This window comes from Fukomys damarensis, unplaced genomic scaffold (genome assembly GCF_012274545.1).
Source record: "Fukomys damarensis isolate Sample0158 unplaced genomic scaffold, DMR_v1.0_HiC HiC_scaffold_29, whole genome shotgun sequence".
Classification (NCBI taxonomy): Eukaryota; Metazoa; Chordata; class Mammalia; order Rodentia; family Bathyergidae; genus Fukomys; species Fukomys damarensis.
In genome coordinates this window covers 17,501,447-17,520,810 of record NW_022900941.1, presented here as the reverse complement: position 1 = coordinate 17,520,810, position 19,364 = coordinate 17,501,447, and the positions used below count along the sequence as shown (strand labels likewise).

The window sequence follows — 19,364 nt, the reverse complement described above, 5'->3', positions numbered from 1 at the left end:
TTTTTTTTTTTTTTTTTGGTACTGGGGAACAAACTTGGGTCCTTGTGCTTGCAAGGTAGGTGGTGGCACCACTGAGCTAAATCCCTGGCCCTCGTCCAATCTTTTGACTCAGTAGTATACATCACGGCCGGCCGTGTGGGACCTGGGTGGAGAAGGAGAACAAATACAGTAATTTGGGGGGCAGTGAAGTTACTCGGAATGAAACTGTAGTGGTGGACACATGTCATTACGTAGTTGTCCCAGTCCATAGACTGTACAACACTAAATGCAAATCCTAGGGTAAACTGGTTGGTAATAGGTGTCAGTGTCCCCAGCATTAATAAAGGTATCACTCGGGTGAGGAATGGTGATACAGGAGAAGCTGTGCAAAAAAATCTCTGCACCTTCTCATGTTTGCTATGAACTGCACAAAAAAATAGTTTATTTTTAAAAAATCAGAAGTTTTGTGTTTTGTTGGGAGATTATATAAGAAAGAAAATATAATCATACTATACTGTAATTGTGCCACATAGTACAACCCTCTCGTGAACATAATTAGGTTATTGATTTATCAACAGAAAGTAAATTTACTGCCACGACGAGGGCAGGGCATTAGGATGTTAAACTGTGAACTACTATAATAAGTCAACAGGTGACGTCTCACTTTGATGGCCTAAGAGACACCATAGTAATCAGCTAGAGATCTGGAAGAAAAGGCCATAAGAAACAGCTGTGTTTGTTAATGGCCACCTCTGAGGGAAAGGATGGGGAAGGAGACTGTTGCGTCACTGTTAAGTCTTTTGCCATTATTTGTTTTTTTAAAAAATAATTTGCTTTTGATACACAATTAATAAATACATTAAAAATAGAGAAATGATTAAATTTAGATGTCCCTGGGACATGATATAAGATACAACAGAAACTTTTATTTTTGTAATTCTATGAGAGTATTTTTTTTGGGGGGGTACCAGGGATTGAACATGGGATCTTGCACTTGTGAAGCAGGCAGTGGAACCACTGAGCTAAATCCCTGGCCCCCTCTGACAGTATTTTAACTGTGCATTTATAATGTTTCTGAACAAGTTAACCTGCATCTTATCAAAGTGGCTTTTGTATCCTCCTGACAGTGTCTAGGGGATATGCTGAAAATGTTTGAGATATTTTTGGTGTCATAACTGGGGGAGCATGAATGCAGTGGGATAGAGGCCATGGATGCTAGTTAATATTCTATGGTGTGCAGGATTGCCCCACAATAAGGAAGTATCTCGCCCTAAATGTGACTTTGAGGCTGGGAAACTCAGACCTGGGTAGCTCAGGGTGGAGCCTGCACTTACCATACATGCAGCCCTGGCCTCAGTCTCTAGCACCACAGAAATCCTATACCCTGCTATGTTATAGGTTATATTGTCTTTGGCTTCTAATATCATACAGTAATAAAAATAAAATACCTAGAGTCCTATTCTTGAAAGTGAGTGTCATGCATTAGAAATTGATAAACAGACCTACTTATTCTTCATTTTTATGGCATATTTTAGAAAGACAAAAAATCCCTTCATATTAGTAAATTTTTTCATACAACATTAAAACTATTTTTTTTAAACTTTCCCTAGATATTTTTTCTTATTGTGGTTGAAATCAAATTTGATTTTGGGAGATGAAATAAACTTCTTCACTGCTGAACTTCCCTTTTCCTTCCTAGTGCTTTCTTCAGGGTTTAAGTTATAAAATCCAAGCTTGTCCTTTGCTTCTTTTCATTGAATAGAGGCTTACATCTTTTCCTGCTTGTCTGAAATAGGTTTTTATTATGTGCAAATACAAGCAGCTGCCTTGTTTGTAGGATTGCTCTTGACGGGCTGTTTATAGGCTCTTTCAGTTTTGTTTTGTTTTTTTTTTCATCTCAGGAGAATCCTCTTTCCAAATTTAATTGTGTATGATTCTAGGCTGCTTTTCCTTTCTGGGTGTTTGGTGGTCTGATGTTTGCAGGTGAAGATGCTATGCTCTGTTTCTCATCTGCGTTTTACCTCCTGGGCTGTTGCTAATGGTTTATGAAATCCATCCTGGTTTGGGATTTGCTCATGTTCTATCTCCTGCCCTCACTATATGTGTCATCATTTCAGTTCTCCTCCTGTGACACCGAGCATATCTTAATTCCTTTCATAATTAGCGTTCTATAACAAATTAGAAAAATTGTGCTGCTTTGATTTTAGAGTCTTTCTTTTTAGGATCACCTTTGAAGTGGTTCTTATTCCCTACATCCTTTTTGTGTGTGAAACTTACAGTTTTTAAATTTGTTCCAGGGCAGAAATTTTTGTCAGGCCCTTTTAGGTATTACACATTTTTCTTTTTTCCTATACTATACTTGTAACTTAAGTTTGAATATCCTTTGTTTTCATTTTGCTTACTGTTGTTGATTCTCCTGTTTCTGGTTCTTGTTGAAATTCTTTGTTTCAAACCTTCTGCTAGCAAGATAGCAGACTGATTACAAGCTCTGGAACTAACCGGAGTTTGAGTGTAAATCTTGGCTCTTCAACTGACTAGTGTGTGATCTTGGGTAAGTTACTCAACTTCTCTGGGCCTTCCTGTGTTAAATGAAAATAATAGTTCTTACCTTTAGAGTTATTGTGAGGATAAAATTAGTTAATACAGATAAGGTACATCAAGCAATGTCTGGCATGATATATGTGAATGCTAGTCATTAATAAATATTTTGCAGGTCCATATGCTCATACTCTGCTATCTTCCAACTTTTCCTAAAGTGCCAACTGATAGATAAACTGAGCAGTTAAGACTGACCCTACTGTAATCCCAGCACTTGGGAGGCTGAGGCAGGAGGATCACTGTGAGTTCAAGACCACCTTGGGCTACATAGTGAGTTCGAGGTTAGTCTCAACTACATAGTGACACCATCTGAAAAAACCAAAAACAAACAAACAAACAAAAAAAGACTGACCCTAGCCTATCAATCAACATAGAAACTTGATGTGAGAACCAGTTGTATATTTAACACTTCCAAATGAAAGCTGTTATTTTTCAAAAGTTTGGCATAAAAGTTTCATTGAATTTTCATTCCTGTAACTGTATGAAATGATAGAAATATGTTTTAGTACACAGTCTTGTGTACTAAGTGTCTGAACAAAATCTATGTATGGTAAAAAGAAAAATCCATATGATCTATCAGCGTCTGAAACACTCTGATTTTTCTATTAATGAAAGTGTGTATAGTCACAGAATAATAAGGTAATCTCATATATTACACTAATAAAAATGAAAACCGATAGTAATTGATGAGAGAAGATATAGTGAAACATACACTGCTGGTGGATAATAAATAGGCAAAAACTTTACTTTTAAGTGTATATTGTAAGAAAACTTAAAAGTTTTCATGCTCTTTGGATTCATAATTTCATACCTACAAACCTACTCCAAAGAAACAATGCAAAATTCTAATATTAGTTGTGAAGATGTTCATTATACTATATGTCATGATAAAGAATTAAAAATTGTCTAATAAGTATCATGGGCCTTATAAAACTAATGGGATTTGTAACAGAAAGATTATTATAACCCTCTTATAGATGTTTATTGGAGGAAAAAATTTTAAATTCAATTAAAATGATGTTTTCTTAATAAATTGCTTATAAACTTATGCTTGTCTTTTTAATTGTAAAGAAATGAGGCTTATCTTGGCTCATGGTTCTGGTCCAAAGTCCAACAGCTGTTTCTGATGATGTCCTCCTCGCTGGTAGAGGGCCAAGGCAAAATAGGGGCATCACTTGCTGAGAGACAGGGAGGGCTTTGCCTAGCCAAAGTGTAAAAGCCAGGTTCAAAATTGTATGATGCACCTCAATTTTTAAGTACTTTGGAAAAAATAAAGGAGAGATGTTTTCTATATTATCATTGCTTGTGTATTAGTTGTTCAATGACAGGAGATTTCTTTTCTTGGTTTTTTTAAAAGCACTTTTTTGTATTTCCATATATTGTGAATAGAGTAAAGTCTTCCCCCTTTTGTAAATGGATGGAGGGAGAGGAACTTGCCAGATAGTGGCAGAATTTTTGAAAATTGGAGATGGACAAGCAATGAAATCTATAGCAGTTGGTGTTTTACCTATGTTTGGTTTTTGTGGTGGTTGTTGTTTTTTTGGGGGGGAACTAGGGATTGAACTCAGGCCCTTGCACTTGTGAGGCTGGTGCTGGAACCATTGAGGTGAATCCCCAGCCCCTTGATAGCAGTTGGGAACAAGATGAATCCATCTGCCACTGAAACCAGGACAGCCTGTGTGAGGGTTCCTGACCTTTGCTGCGGGATAGACAATATTTTTAAAAAGCATCAATTGCGGCATAAAAGCAAAGTATGACCACTCAACTATGACTGATTATCTAAAAAGATTTTCAGCAGTACTCTAAATGGAGGATTTTACTTTTATTATGTTCTATGATAATTAAAATAGAGCAAAGAAAGAGAGAGAGAAAGAATGAGAGAGGGGGGAGAGGGAGAGAGAGCGAGAGACGGAAACATTTCCAATCCAATTTTGAGCTAACAAATGAAATATCAGAGGTTTTGTGACAGGCTGCTTGTCTGAGCTGTCAGATGAAAGGCAACTGCACTTGAGGCATCGAGTTTTTGCTGAACAGTCCTCTCACTCTCAAATAGGTAGTATACAGCTAGTAAAGCTAATTGGAACATTTGGGTTGTGATGCGATGTTCTAACTACTATTTGCATCTATTGTTTTCCTGCAGTTTTTTGTTTGTTTTTTCTGGTGCTGGGGATTGCATCCATGGCCTCCATGATAAGCACATACTCTGCTACTGAGCTACACCCCCACCCTTCTTACAGAAATTTAACAGCACAAAATCAACAGCAAACTTTCTAATAGGAACCTATCAACCACAATGAATTCCAATAAGAAAACATTTCTTCTTTACAGAGTTCAGAGTGTTTTTTGTAAACCCAGTTGATTTCCAACCTTGTTTTTCAGCATGATGATTATTTTGTAGAGGGCAAACAAGGAAGTTTGAGAAGTTGTATGCCACGATTAGATCACAAAGCTGTCACAGTGAAAACTCTAATCAGTTTTGCTGCCTACTGCAGTCTCGGGTTATATCTGTAGCTTCCACAAGGGGCAGGGATTTCTCTCCTCACCATTTGTAAATGATGCCCCAAGGAGGCATTATAGAAAAGATCATATACCTTGGGGGTTGTTCCCTGTGACTGTGGCTGAAGGATTCTCTCCAGTTACCCATCCAGATGGAATTTGTGGCAGCTTAGCAGCCTGGATACTGAAGTGATAGAGTATAAAATATTGAATTTCAATGTGTCTGTATCGTTTCAGCTTTGATCTTCATTTTTGATTATGCAATTAATCACATATGAAATTGTCTGAGCCTGTTGCTCTGGGGGTAGAAACTTCCCCATTATTTTAGTCTTAAGTAGTTTATCCAATTTAAAAAAAAAGTTTCACAGTGTGAAACTTTAGCCTGGAAAAACTAACACTCATTGTGCCAGTGAAGTAGTACATTTAATAACAGAGTTTGTATTTTGTATTGCAGGAGTTTGAACAAGATGAGGACTGCAGTCAGTCCATGTTGGCTAGTGAAAAAGAAGATCCCAAGGATGAAGGGCAAGATTGGGCACCCAGGACAGAAGGTATCTGGCTTCTGTCCTTGATATGCTTACAAAGTTAACATTGATTTTGGGGGAGTTCCGCCCCCTACTGTTGGAAGTGCTAGTATAACTTTGAGAACACAGAAAAAGCCAGGCATGGTGATGTCCACCTATGATCCCAGCTTCACAGAAGGCTGACCCAAGATTGCATTCGAGGCTAGCCTGGAAAACATAGTGAGATCCCATCTCAAAGTAAAATAAAAAGTGCTGGGGACGTAGTCCGGTGCCTTCTGGATTCACTCCTGGGTTCTTGCCATTAGGGGCTGGGGTGGGGTGGAAAATAAAAACCTCTCGACATCCTATCCTTTAGTTCACCTCCGAATCAGTGAATTTTGGCAACTTGCCTTTGCTCAGATGGCCAACTCTGTCCTGGTTCTTCTCTGTAGCTTACCCTACTCAAGCTCAGCATGACTCTCTGCCCCTTTCCTTTTTGACTAATAACAGCCTTTCTTCCATCTTTTTGCACTCAGAATCTTACATCAGCTCCAGTAATGTTACCTTCCAGATACAAACATCCATCCATCTGTAGTGGTCCTTGAGTTCTTTCCCTTGAGGGGAAGGTGGGAGAGTGAACTAGCTCAAAAAATGCTGTCTCTTATTCTATGGGGTCCTAAGTCAAGAATTTTCCAGAACGACACCCGTTTCAAATATATTACCCTGCAATGTCCCTGAGTGCCCTTGCAGACCACACAGTGTTTGCAGATCCTTGCTTCAGAAAATAGTCACCACAGCTAATACATTCCCCCATCATCTCTTTGCCTATAACCTTCTTAAATTAAATATTTGAACTGTTCCAGTTTCTTCCTGGAAATTTTCTGGCTTCCATTTCTGACACTGCAGGGAAGCTGCCCTCCTACTTGTATCTGTTTTTCTCATCATTTTCCTGGCTGGGGTCTCCTGTGGTACCTTGTGTCTGCTGCCCTCTGCTGGAAAACCCCTGCCTTTCTCCAAATCACTGCAGATCTCTTCCTAAACCAGGGCGCAGAGTAAATTAGTCACAGTTAAAAATGATGAACACCATTAAGCTTGAAAGAGATAATTAAAATTTTTAAAATTCTCATTACTTCCAAACAGTCTTTATGATCATCCTTTGAATTTTATAGACTTCAAAGCCAAGTTCTCAGAAGCCTAATATTGTTCCTGAGTACCTTTCAAGAGGTTGAATAGTTCATTTATTCTGCTCAGTTTGGAGATGGCTTGCCCTTGAGGCACCAGGCATTTTTTTCAGATTTATTTGTAATATTTTTTCAGTTTTAATATAGGAGACAAAATATTTAGAATTTTGTTGAGCTCTTGGAGTTTTAAGCCTTAATACATTGGGTTGCAAATTTCAAAGAAATAGTAATTTTTCTGATCAAATTTCTCCTCACAGTTGAAAGATTTCAGTGGAGTTAGTTACTTTTTGAAATCAGAGTCTTAAATAAAAGAGTTTTGAGGATTGCTGTGCACTTTATGCATCTTAGTATCCATGTAGTTCTCTTTATCAATTCACCACCATTAAATCCCATTTCCATTTTATTTCTAGGGTTATTAGTGTTCAAAGTGCTCACACACTTTCCAAAAAAGATCATATGCTCATACCACATGACTGTTTATTCTGTTATAGATTTGGATGTTTAACCATTTTGTTTGTATCTATTTGTCCCTTTTTCTATTAAAAAGGAGAGATCGCTAATTAAAATACCTATACCATCCATACTGTTTGGATCACTCCCATAAATCGTAACATTCCTTATGGAGAATTTAAGTATTCTTGCAGCATACATTTGCTTTATTATGGGCTTTTGTGAAGATAATGTGTAAAATACAATTTATGGACCAAAAAATAAAAAGTCTCTTATTTTTTCCCCTAATACAAAATTCTTTTTGTTTTCCTCAGTTATCGCTTTTCTCAGAAGACAAGCAGATACAGACCTTGTAGACTAGAAACTGATCTTGTAGATTTACTGTTTTCATGAATTAATAACAGCGATTTTAGGAATTAAACTACTGGGCTTAAAAATTTTAATGCAATGTAAATGCATCAAGATTTTTAGGCACAAAGAACCTACTCTTAGTTGTATTTTAAAAAGGAATGAATTTTAAAAAGGCATTTAGAGTTTATAAACCATTGAAAAACCAGAGAGGAATTGCCTTAGTCCACTCAGACTGTCAACAAACTAACAGCATGAGTGATTTGAACCGCAGACATTTATTTTCTCATAATTCATTAGCTTTCCTCTCATATGGCCTTTCCTGGGGGCTGGTCACTGGATTCTCTTCTTACTTAGAGACTAATCTTATTGGATCAGGGACCAATCCTTATGACCTTGTGTAACCTTAATTTCTCCAAATATAGCCATGCTAGGAAAAGAGCTTCAATAAATATGGATTTTTGGGAAGACATAACATTCAATCCATAGCAGGAAGACTCGAGGTTGTATTGCCAGGAAGAATTCCTATAACCACATCTCAAAACTGGCTACTTCTGATTCCCAAATCATGCTGTCTCTGTCGTAATCATGTTCCCACTATGTAATTAAGAACTCTATCCCTCTGCTGACACCCAACTCAGTGCAAAGGACACCTGTACCTTATCTTTTTTTCAAACTACTCACTTGCGTTGGTCTTTCAGGTAAGCTTTCTGAACTCTAGTGATATAGGAGGGTAGAAAATAGAGGGTTTTTTTGTTTGGTTTGGTTTGGTATTAGGGATTGAACTCGGGACCTTGTGCTTGTGAGGCAGGTGATGGAACCACTGAGCTAAATCCCTGGCCCCAAAATAGAGGGTTTTAAAAAAACAATTTATCCTTTTTCTGAGAGACTAAATTCAGTACAATATTAGTTTTCATAACATCTAACATCAAACTTAACTACTTTCTGTGCAGTACTAGAGGGGTAATCTATTTTATTTGACTACCCTTATGCAATTCATTTGAGTAGTTCTGTGGATTATCAGTTGTCAAAATGTTTGTCCCTACAGTTACTCCTACATTTGTAAGCAGTTTCTTCCACACATCATTTAAAGAAAATTTATGTGGTGTGATTGCACTTTTTTTAAATACCAGGATTTCTAAAACTAAGAAAAACAATGCGTAAAACATCAGTGCTTTTTACTAAGGATATAATTAAATTTCATCAGTATCTTATATTATAGTTTGACTCGTGCTAGAAATGTTAAAATCCAAGATCTGCCAAATAACATAATACCAACATTCCATATTAATTAATAAAATATTTGGGTTCCATAATAGAGATGTTAAGGGATAAGAAAAAGAAAAGGCCACATTTCAAGTATTCTTTTTAAAAAAATATAGAAGCGAAGTAATGAGCATAACTACACAAAATATATTTGAACCAAAGGCAAGCTAAACTAGTTAAGGATCAGCCTTAAAAAATTACATTTTAGAACTTTGTGATACCCTCATAAAAGCCAGCCGACTAAGGGTATCAAAACAGTAGTCATTCAAAAATATAGTTTTTAAAAAGTTGAGACACAATTTAGGAAAATATCAGAACATAGGGAAGGGTATCAAAATATTCTCAACTTTGATGCCCATAATTCAGACAAATATGCCCATCAGTTTAAACAAAACAAAGAAAAAACACGGGAAAGTCAGTCTTTTTTTAGAGACAATAATTTTTCTTCCTTGAATGTTATTTTAAGTGTCCATTTTTAATAATGGCTTTAACACTAACAATAAAGTTAATGATCTTTTTAAAATATTGTTTTCACCTCGTCTATGAAGAAAACATATTTTTTGCTATGTCAAAATATTGCCTTTAAATTTCTTTCAATGGTAACATTTTCTGGGGTTAATTTACACTTTCTTATGTGAAAAATGCACTTTGATCATGATAGTATACTCAAGTAGTTTCTTTTTACTGTGACAAGGTGTCATCTTTGCTGGTGTCCAGGGTGGGTTCATAGCTTATCCACAGTTCCTAGGCTGCTCACAGTGTTCAAGAGACTGGAACAAAGATATAAAAAAGTTTACATCTTTCTAAATGATTTCAGAGTCAGTACTTTCTGTAATAATTTCCCCATTTAGGACCAACAGTTAGGATAGTGACTCTTAAGAATTTCTAAAAAGGCTGGTATTCCTTATATTTACTTATTGTATCTATATTCCTTGGTTGAAAAAGAAATCAACCAGTTGGACTTTTGAGTACTTAATATTTGCTTGAAAATGTTATAGGTTTATCTGTCCTATATCATCATAAAACATAGTCATTTTTAAATTATGTGCTCATGTGAATACATTCATTTTCTAATTTCCATAGTAAAGTACTAAATATATCTAGCTTTTGTCCCAGAACATCCTTCTCACTGACAATTTAGATATTAGGAATGTATGCTATATGTTTTTCTCACTCTAATGTTTCACCTAGTTTTTCACACTTGAGGATGACTACAAAAATGTTGTGAAAGACATCTGACTTCCTTACAAGTTGAAGAGTGACCTTGTGTGTGTCACACAGACACCTGGCTATCAATTTCTTCATCTTAAGAATGAAGGGCTTGGATCAGAGGCCCTCTAATTCCTTTCAGCTCTATAATTCAAAGCCTCTCATTTCACACTACATAGTGTGATGTTAGCATCTTTTGAAAACTTTCATTTGCCCATTCCAAGGAAACTTCATTGCTAGAGTCATTCTTTGCTATCGTGTAATGTTAGAATACATACAATCAACTCATCTTGTTTGAGAAACATAAAGAAAACCAGAGCTAGATACATTTTCATGGTACCACAGATTATAATGTTGGATGACAAAGATAGTAAACATGATTATCATTTACCTGATTATAAATAAAACTTTTCCTTTTGGAGAATTTTACTGTTTCTTTTAAAACTGCACGAGTTCATTAAATGGCACAGATATAAAAATGAAACAATAAAAATACTTTTGCTCTGGAAGTTCTTGTGTATTAAACAAAATATCCAAAGTCCTTTAAAAACAATAAAAATCTACTGAACAAGATGATGATGGTGCTGATAGTGACTGGTAATTTTTCCCTGGCCTCCCAGGAAGTGGCAGAGGAAGTATATAGACTCAGATCTGATCCACCCTTCCTTATCCTTCTTGTGATACTTCATCCCTGAAATTCAGGCAGTGGTACTTAAAAAAACCATTGCTCCTTCAGGCATGTGCAGATTGAATAAACAGCCCTGTCAAATTCATGGATAGGACACGCATTGTGCCCTCCTAGGACATTCCTCTGTGTTCCCAGGCTCTGCACATGCCTATCGCCGTGTTTACTGTCCCATTGTATTCTTTGCTTCTTATTGTCTTATTGCTTCTTATTGCCATAGCTCCATCTTGTTTATTTCTATATCTTCAGCCCAAAGCCGTGGGCTTGGTATATATATACTTAATAAAAGTTTATTGGATGGGGAGGTGGAGTGAATGAACCAAACTTCAACTTTGTTATATTATATGCAAACACTGGTTCTCCAAGTTGGAACTTTCCATTTAAGAGTTATACTGGAAATCATTCTGTGGAACCAAACAAGAGATGACCAAAATTACAAATACAAGCAAGTTTCTTTGAGCTACAAGAATTATCTCAGTTAATCCTCACTAAAGACAGTCCTGTTAGGTAGGTACGATCAGTTACACTTTATAGAAAGAGGTCTTATATTATCAACCCAGTAACAGTACTGTTCATTGTAAAACTATATTTTACATCAGGAAATTTTTATTATATAGGATTTTTTCTCTTTAAGTATTTATTTAAAACCTATCGTGTGCTGGACAAGAAAGATTGAAAGGTGGTCAAGCCTCAGCCACTGGTTTATGTATGTTTTCTAATCATTAAGAACAAATTGGCCAAATAGAAATACAAATACTTCTCCCACTTACTGTTCATTATTTTTACTTATTTTTTTAAACTTACTGTTCATTATTTTTTTTCTGTTTTGCTACTATCATATGTTTCCATAGGTGTTGAGATTATTATGACTTTTCCAAGACATGTCAGTCATCTGCAAGAAGTGAGCCAAGATTTGAAAAGAAGCAAGTAAGGAATATCCTTGGGTTGTTCAATTAGAATATAAATATGAAGTAATGATGCTGTGTAGCAACCTGTATTTTCAGTAATTTGATCCAAAACAAAGCTCTAAGGCAAGGGTCACAGTAAATATTATATAGCAGGGCCAAATATTATTTTAAGCTTTGTGGACCAGATGGACTCTTTGAAGTCATTCAGCTTGCAGTTGTCACTTGAAGGCAGCCATAGACAATATGTAAACAAATGAGTGTACGTGCAATGCAATTAAAGCTAAAAATACAGGATGAAGGTCAAGTCTGGCCCCAAAGGAATAATGTGCTGACCTTGCTCCAGAAAAGTGCTATCCAAAATGTGGTGCTTTGGCTCTGTGTTATGTCCATGATGAGCTCAATACAGAACTTGAGAGTAACCATTTTTAAAAATTGAATAGTGATTTTTACAATGTGATTTCAAATTCATTGGTCATATAATGAAAAAAAATTGGGGCTTACTGTCTGCATGTTTTTTATTCTTATTTTGTTTTTATAATCACTCATTTTTATTGGGGTTTACAATAGTATCAATCCATAACATATTTGAACCTTTAAAAACTGGCCTAAAGATAACCTGATAAGAACTGGTCTGGCCCATGCCTTTGGAGATACGAAGTACAACTCCTATACCTACACTATCTCTTATTTCTCTGCTTCAGGAAATTGGGACTAGAAAAATGGAAGTGAATAGGCGATAGTACTGGGTGCAGAGTACAGAGAAGGTGAGGAGCAGGTTGGAGGATGGAGAGAGAGGTCTTGTCCTCTCGGGATACAGCTATTCCACTTAGTAGCACCATTTGGAAATAGATCTCTAAACTTTCCCATGAGGTCAGACTGGCCTGAGAAGTAGAGATCCAATAGACACAGTGACTGTGTTAGCTTTCCACCACTGTGACAAGATACCTGAGATAATCAACTTAAAAAGAAGAAAAGGTTTATTTTGGGGTCATAGTTTCAGAGGTTTGAGTGCATGGTCATTTTGACTGTGTGTATGTGTGTGCACATCATAGAGGAGTGCATGTAGTAGAGGATACTGCTTGCTACATGATAGCCATGAAGCAAAAAGAGAGACCAAGAGACCAGCATCCCAGTATCTCTTGTAAGGGCATGCCTAACTTCTTTCACTAGGTCCTCCTACCTCCTAAAGATTCTGCCACCTCTCAACAGTGCCACAGGCTGGACACCAGTCTTTTAACATATGGGCCTTTGGGGGCCATCCAGATCCATACTATAGTGGTGAATGAGTTTTAAATCAAACCGTGTCTCCCCTTTTAGTCACATAACCTCAGTGCATCCAGAATGGACACAAGCACAACCTGTTTCTCTCTCAAATGAAATTGAGATGGTGGACTTCAGGGCAAAGATGCTGACTGTGAGGCCTTTACCACTGAAAAACGAAGAAAGTTCCAAGGAGCTCTGTGATGTGGATTTGGGCTTTTTGTTGCCCAGAACTTGCTTAGAACCATGTATCTCCAAGTCAGTGACCAGGGAAGAGGCTCCTCATTTTCTGAAGGGGCAGCAAAGAAAATCTGAAGGTAAATTGAGAATTTAATTCTACAGTGATTCCTTTATTCTTTTGGCAGACAGACATTTGTTATGCCAGGCATTATTCTAAGTCCTTGGAGATGCAGCGATAACAAGACACAATAACCCCTACCCTGGTAAAATTCACACTTGTGAGTGGGACAGGCAATAAAGTAGCAAACAAGTAAAATATATAGCATATCAGACAGTCATAAATGCTAAGGAAAAAAAAGAGAAATGGGCATGTAGAGTCTGGGAAGTCCAAGATCAAGGCACTGGCAAATCTGGTGTCTGATGGGCTTATTTCCTAGTGCTTAGATGGTACCCTGTTGCCAAGTCCTTGCATAGTTAAAGGAGTAAACCAGCTTCACTGGGCCTATTTCAAAAGAACATTAATCCAGTTTATGAGGCTTCCATTTTCAAGGCTCACCTCAGTACTCCTATCTTGTGAAGTAGGATTTCACGATACAAATTTGGGGAGACACAGACATTCAGACCATAGGAAGCAGTCTGACATTTTACATAGGGCGAATGAGGGATAGTATCATTGAGAAGGTTACTTAAGCCAACAATTAAGATAAAGAGAATGGGTTGTGTATATTTCAGGGGAGAATGATCCAAGGAACAAGAAGGTCAGTGTAGCCGGAACAAAGTGTGCATGGGTGAGAGGAAGTATAAGAAAATGGGATGTGAACTGTAATAGGACAGGCACAAATTATATAGGGTCATGTAGTAGGTACATGGGGGTGTTATGAACGACCCAGCGGAACTTTAGAGGATGATCTGAAGTGGAAGTTTAAACATTCTTTTAAAAGTGCTCTAAAAATAGGTACAGAATTATAAATTATATCTTACCATGTCATCTTTTTTGATTTATAGGCAGCTTTGCTTTATAACCCCTAGTTTAGAATATACATTAGTAGTTTCTTTTTTTTTCTCTTCCCTGTCTTTTAACCTGCATTTCAAATTTTCCATATCCTTTTCTTTCTGAGCTGTATTCTGGATCATTTTATTTTTATGTCTTTTAGTTCATTGATAATCTTCAGCATTATCTAACCTGCTTCTAAACTGACCAATTGAGTTTTTTCTACCAATATTTTATTTTCATTGAGTTTATTGGTACATTTTAGGTATACAGTACAGTTGCATTCATCATTGGGATCTTGTCCCTTTACATGACAGGTCTTGGTTCTCATTTTTTCCCCATACCCCCTGCCTTATCCTCTCTATCCTCCCCTATTTACAAAGACTTTGTTTCCATTTTTACCTTTTCTCATATTTTTTCTTTTCCCTTATTTCCTTTCCCCCTACCCTTCCCACTTCCCCTACACTGTTAGCCATTTTCTTCCTGTTTCACATTATCAGTTATAGAATTTGGATCTTACTTACACTTTTAGTTTTTCATACTGGAGAAACTATTTGGTATTTACACATGTGTGTCCTATTTATTTCACTTAAGAGTATGGCCTCAATAGACATCTATTTTCCTATTAATGACTCTAGTTTCTCACTCTTTATGGCTCAGTAGTATTCCATTTTATAGAAAAACTACATCTTCTTTACCCAGTCTCCAACTGATGGGCAATTGGGCTAAATTTTAGCTATTACATACTGTGCTGCTATAAACATGGGTGTGCATATATCGCCGTGGCATGATTTCTACCTACATTTTATAATAAGATTTTTATAAATATAAAGCAAAGTTGAAAGAATCTTTAGAGTGGACACCTGCATATTTACATCTATATTCTACCCTTAATATTTTGCTTTACTTGTTTTATCGTGTGCCTGTTCATCTATCCATCCACTGATCCATCTTAATTTTTGTTCAATTTACAAGTAAATTACAGATATCAGTATATGTTTCCCCAAAATTTCAGCATGCTTATCATTTGCTAGAGTTCAGTATGTGTTTGAAGATTTTTTTTTCATTTGGAAAAAAAGTACATCCAGTGCACATTCACTTGAGTATCTACAAATGCATATGCCTGTGAAACCCAAATCCTTGTCAATATACAGAACAATATGAACACCAAAAAGTTCCTTTATGGCCCTTCCCAGTCATTACTAATCTGCTCTCTCAGGGTAATTCCTGGTCTGATTTTTCTTCCTCCACAGATTGTTACACACTCTTTTAAGCAAGCAAATAGTACTCTGGTGTATGAATATGGCACAGTTTGTTTATCCAATCTTCTCTTGATGGATATCTAGGCTGCTTTTTTGACTATTATAAATAAAACTTCACTAATCATTCTTCTTTAATGAAAAATAAAACAAATTTTCATAACCCAAACAATGGAATTTATAGTTTGGGGGAAGTGTATGAGCTTCTTCTTATTTCCTATTTATCTCTCTTCTATTCTGCTCTTTGTTTTTCTCATATAAGGGAAACCATGTATTATTTGAGTTTGTGTGTCTAACTTATTTCATTTAACATTACGTTCTCAAGTTGCATCCATTTACCTATCTATGAATGTCTCGAGTTTATCTTTCTTTAGTGTCATAGTACTCTATGGTGTATAAATAGAACATTTTCTTTATCAACTCATCTCTCGATGGACATATATGCTGTTTCCAAGATCTGGGTATTATAAATTGTGCTGTTATAAACATGGGTGCACATGTATCACTGTAATACGTTGATTTTAACTCTTTTGGAAGAATACCTAGGGGAGGATAGCTGGGTCAAATGGAATTTCTGGTTTGTTTTAGTTTTTAGAATTTTTAGTTTTTTGAGGAGTCTCCACACGGGCTTCCACAGTAGTACTGTAGTTTACATTCCTACTAATGGTGTCGTAGAGTTCCTTTTTCCCACAACCTCACCAGCATTCATTGTTAGATTTTTTGGTGATAGCCATTCTTTCTGAGGTAAGATGATATCTCAGTGTTGTTTTATTTTGGATTTCTCTGGTGATGAGGCATGATGAGCATCTTTTCATGAATTTATTGGCTACTTATACTTCTTCTGAGAAGTGTTTGTTCATTTTGGTTTTCCTTTTTTCTTCTTCTTCTTCTTCAGTTCCAGGAATTGAATTTAGGACCTTGTGCTTGACAGGCAGGCATGATCCACTGAGCTAAATCCGCGGCCCTCCGTATTTTTGATTGGGTCTTTTATTTGAGGAGAAGGTCTAATTTTTTTTTTTTTTAGTTCTTTATGTATTCTTGATATTAGTCCTCTGTCCCAGAAATAGCTGGTGAGATTTTCCCCATTCTGTAGATTGTCTCTTCATTCTATTGGTGGTTCCTTTGCTGTGTAAAAGCTTGTTAATTTGATATGATCCCATTTGTTGATTCTCAGTATTATTTCTTGTGTCACTGGGGTTCTGTTCAGAGAGTCCTTGCGAATGCCTATGTCTTTAAGAGTTGTATCTATTCTATCTTCCAGTAGAGCATTTCTGTTTAACATTTAGATATTTGATACATTTTTATTTTATTTTAGTACATGGTGAGATATACGAGTCTAGGCTCATCTTCTGCATTTGTTTATCCAATTTTCTGAGTACTATTTATTAAAGAGGCTATCTTACCTCCAGTGAGTGTTTTGTCTCCTTTGTCAATAATCAAATAGCTATGTGTGCCTGGGGTTGTTTCCGCTTCCTCTATTCTCTTCCATTGATCCACATGACTATTTTTATGTCAGTACCATGGTGTTTTAATCATTGTAGCTTTATGATAACTTCAACTTCCGGGAAGATGGCAGATACCACCTGCTTTACTTTTATTGCTCAGGATTGCTTTTGTTATTCTGGGTCTCTTCAGATTCTGTGTACATTTTAGTATTGTTTTCTGTGAGAAATGACATTGGTATTTTGATTGGGATAGTGTTAAATCTGTATATCAGTTTTAGAAGTGTGGCCATTGTGATTATGCTGTTTCTGCCTAACCAGGAACAGGGAACATTTTACCATGTCCTCTGCGATTTCCTTTTTCAGTCTGATGTAATTGTCATTGTAGAGATCTTTCATTTCCTTAGTTAGATTAATACTGAAATAATTCATTTTTTTCTTTTTTATGCTATTGTGAATTGTGAATGGTATTGTTTTCCTAATTTCTTTTTCAGTGAATTTGTTATTAGTATATAGGATTCTCTGATCATTCTTTTTTTTTTTTTGAGACAGGGTCTCACTATGTAGTTCAGACTGACCTGGAACTCACTATTGTAGCCCAGGCTGGTCTTGGACTCACAGCGATCCTCCTGCCTCAGCCTCCCAAGTGCTAGGATTTACAGGCATGCGCCACCACACCCGGCTTCTCTGATCATTCTTGTACAAGTCTTTCTGTAAAGACTTTTCTCTTTGGTAAATTTTTAGAATAAAATATCTGGGTTACAGGGTAGTTGTATATTTAGTTCTTAAGAAATGGCCAGAAAATTTTCCAACTTCTCTGTAACATTCTACACCCCTGTGAACACAGAAAGATTTGAATTTTCTTCTGCCTCCACCTCTGCCGCCGCCGCCGCCTCCTCCTCCTCCTCCTCCTCCTCCTCCTCCTTTTTTTTGAGACAGGGTCTTGCTATGTAGTTCAGGTTGGCCTTGAACTCACTATGGAGCCCAGGAAGATTTTTTTTTCTCATTGAGTTCATTGGTACATTTTAGGTATACAGTACATTTACATTCATCATTGGGATCTTGTACCTTTACATGTCAGGTCTTGGTTCTCATTTTTTCCCCTTAACCCTGTCCTCCCTTCACCCCCTCTTCCCTTCCTTATTTACGAATACATTATTTCCATGTTTTCATTTTTTCATATTTTTTTCTTTTCCCTTATTTCCTTTCCCCTACCCTTCCCACTTCCCCTACACCTTTAGCCCTTTTCTTCCTATTTCACATTGTCAATTATACCATTTGGATCTTACTTATACTTTTAGTTTTTCATACCAGAGAAACTTTGATATTTACACGTGTGTCTTATTTATTTCACTTAAGGATATGACCTCAATATGCATCCATTTTCCTATGAATGACTCTAATTTCTCATTCTTTATGAGCCAGGAAAATTTTGAACTCTTAGCAGTCCTCCTGCCTCAGCCTCCCAGGGACTGGGATTACAGGCATGCGCCACCACTGCCAGTTGAATTTGCTCCTACTATAGGTTCCAGGTTCTTCACTGATTTCAGTCTCCTTTAGCCTGATTCCTAGATTCTAAAATTAATGTGAGGGTCTAAGAACCAAGTTTAAATGTGCATAGACAGGCCTTTTCTCTAGGCTAGTTCTCCCTAGAGAGGGATAATCCAAGCTTCGGCTTGAAATTTTTAAGGCTGGAGGCCCATGTTCTTGACACTGAACCCTGGCTTTATATTTCAGCATGTAGATTATCCCTGAATCCTCTTATTTTTATTACAGCTCTACATTTATGTTCCCACTTATACATAGAGCCTTAACATCTTTTTTTCAAATTCTCCAGAGTAAACTGCCAGCCATCTTCAAGGAGAGGAGATGAGCAATTCCTGACTAATTAGGCAGAAATCTGGAACCCACTTCTTGTAGAGTTATGAGCATCTTTTTTGTTTCCTTCTGGCCTGTATCCCCGTCCTCAGAGGTACCTGTTCTCTTCAATTCTTGCTTCTTCTTTGTTAGTGCATGTTTGTAGTACATGCAGTTTACAGTCATCTTGGGGAGTGGGTACGTGTACATGATGCAGCTTGATTATTTTTCAGTCCCCTCTCCCCACTTTCTTTAAATTCCCTTTCCCCACTTTTATTCTTGTTGGTACTATCATCTTATCTCATAAAATCCTTGCATGCATTGAGGTTTTTGGGCTCCAAATGAGAGCCACTATATGGTATTTGAAATTGTATATCTGATTTATTTCCCTCTCTTGCTCCTTTCTAGGGTTTTTCTCTTTTTTAAGTTTTCTGCCTATAAGCACTGATCAGACAGAGAAAGCTGACAACTAAGTCAACTCTTAATTCATCCATATGGTTTTCACCAATCAAAGTTTTGTTGGCACCACTCATCTGTTTCTTTGCTTTTTTGTGTTTGTATTCTCATTTCTCTTTTAAAACTCCTCATTTTAGTGACAGAGAATGGAGAACAGCTTATATATTCAATCTGCCATGATTAATTGGAACTCTACACATTTTAAAAGGCTTTCAAGGCCTATATCTGACTTAATCAACCAGAAATATCTTCACCAAAAATCTTTCTGAGTATCTTTCTATTCAACATCATTCTTC

At 36.6% G+C, this 19,364-nt stretch overlaps 1 protein-coding gene across 8 annotated transcripts in view; it reads left to right on the top strand.

The window, feature by feature from the left end:
* Map3k19 (mitogen-activated protein kinase kinase kinase 19) overlaps positions 1-19,364 on the top strand; it is a 75,811-nt gene that overhangs the window by 39,884 nt on the left and 16,563 nt on the right. For all 8 annotated transcript variants that reach the window (XM_033757151.1, XM_010606177.3, XM_010606180.1 and 5 more), the window contains 3 exons: positions 5,528-5,624; positions 11,567-11,642; positions 12,941-13,200. In XM_033757151.1, the coding sequence (XP_033613042.1) occupies positions 5,528-5,624; positions 11,567-11,642; positions 12,941-13,200 (433 nt within the window). The remainder of the gene's footprint in view (positions 1-5,527; positions 5,625-11,566; positions 11,643-12,940; positions 13,201-19,364) is intronic.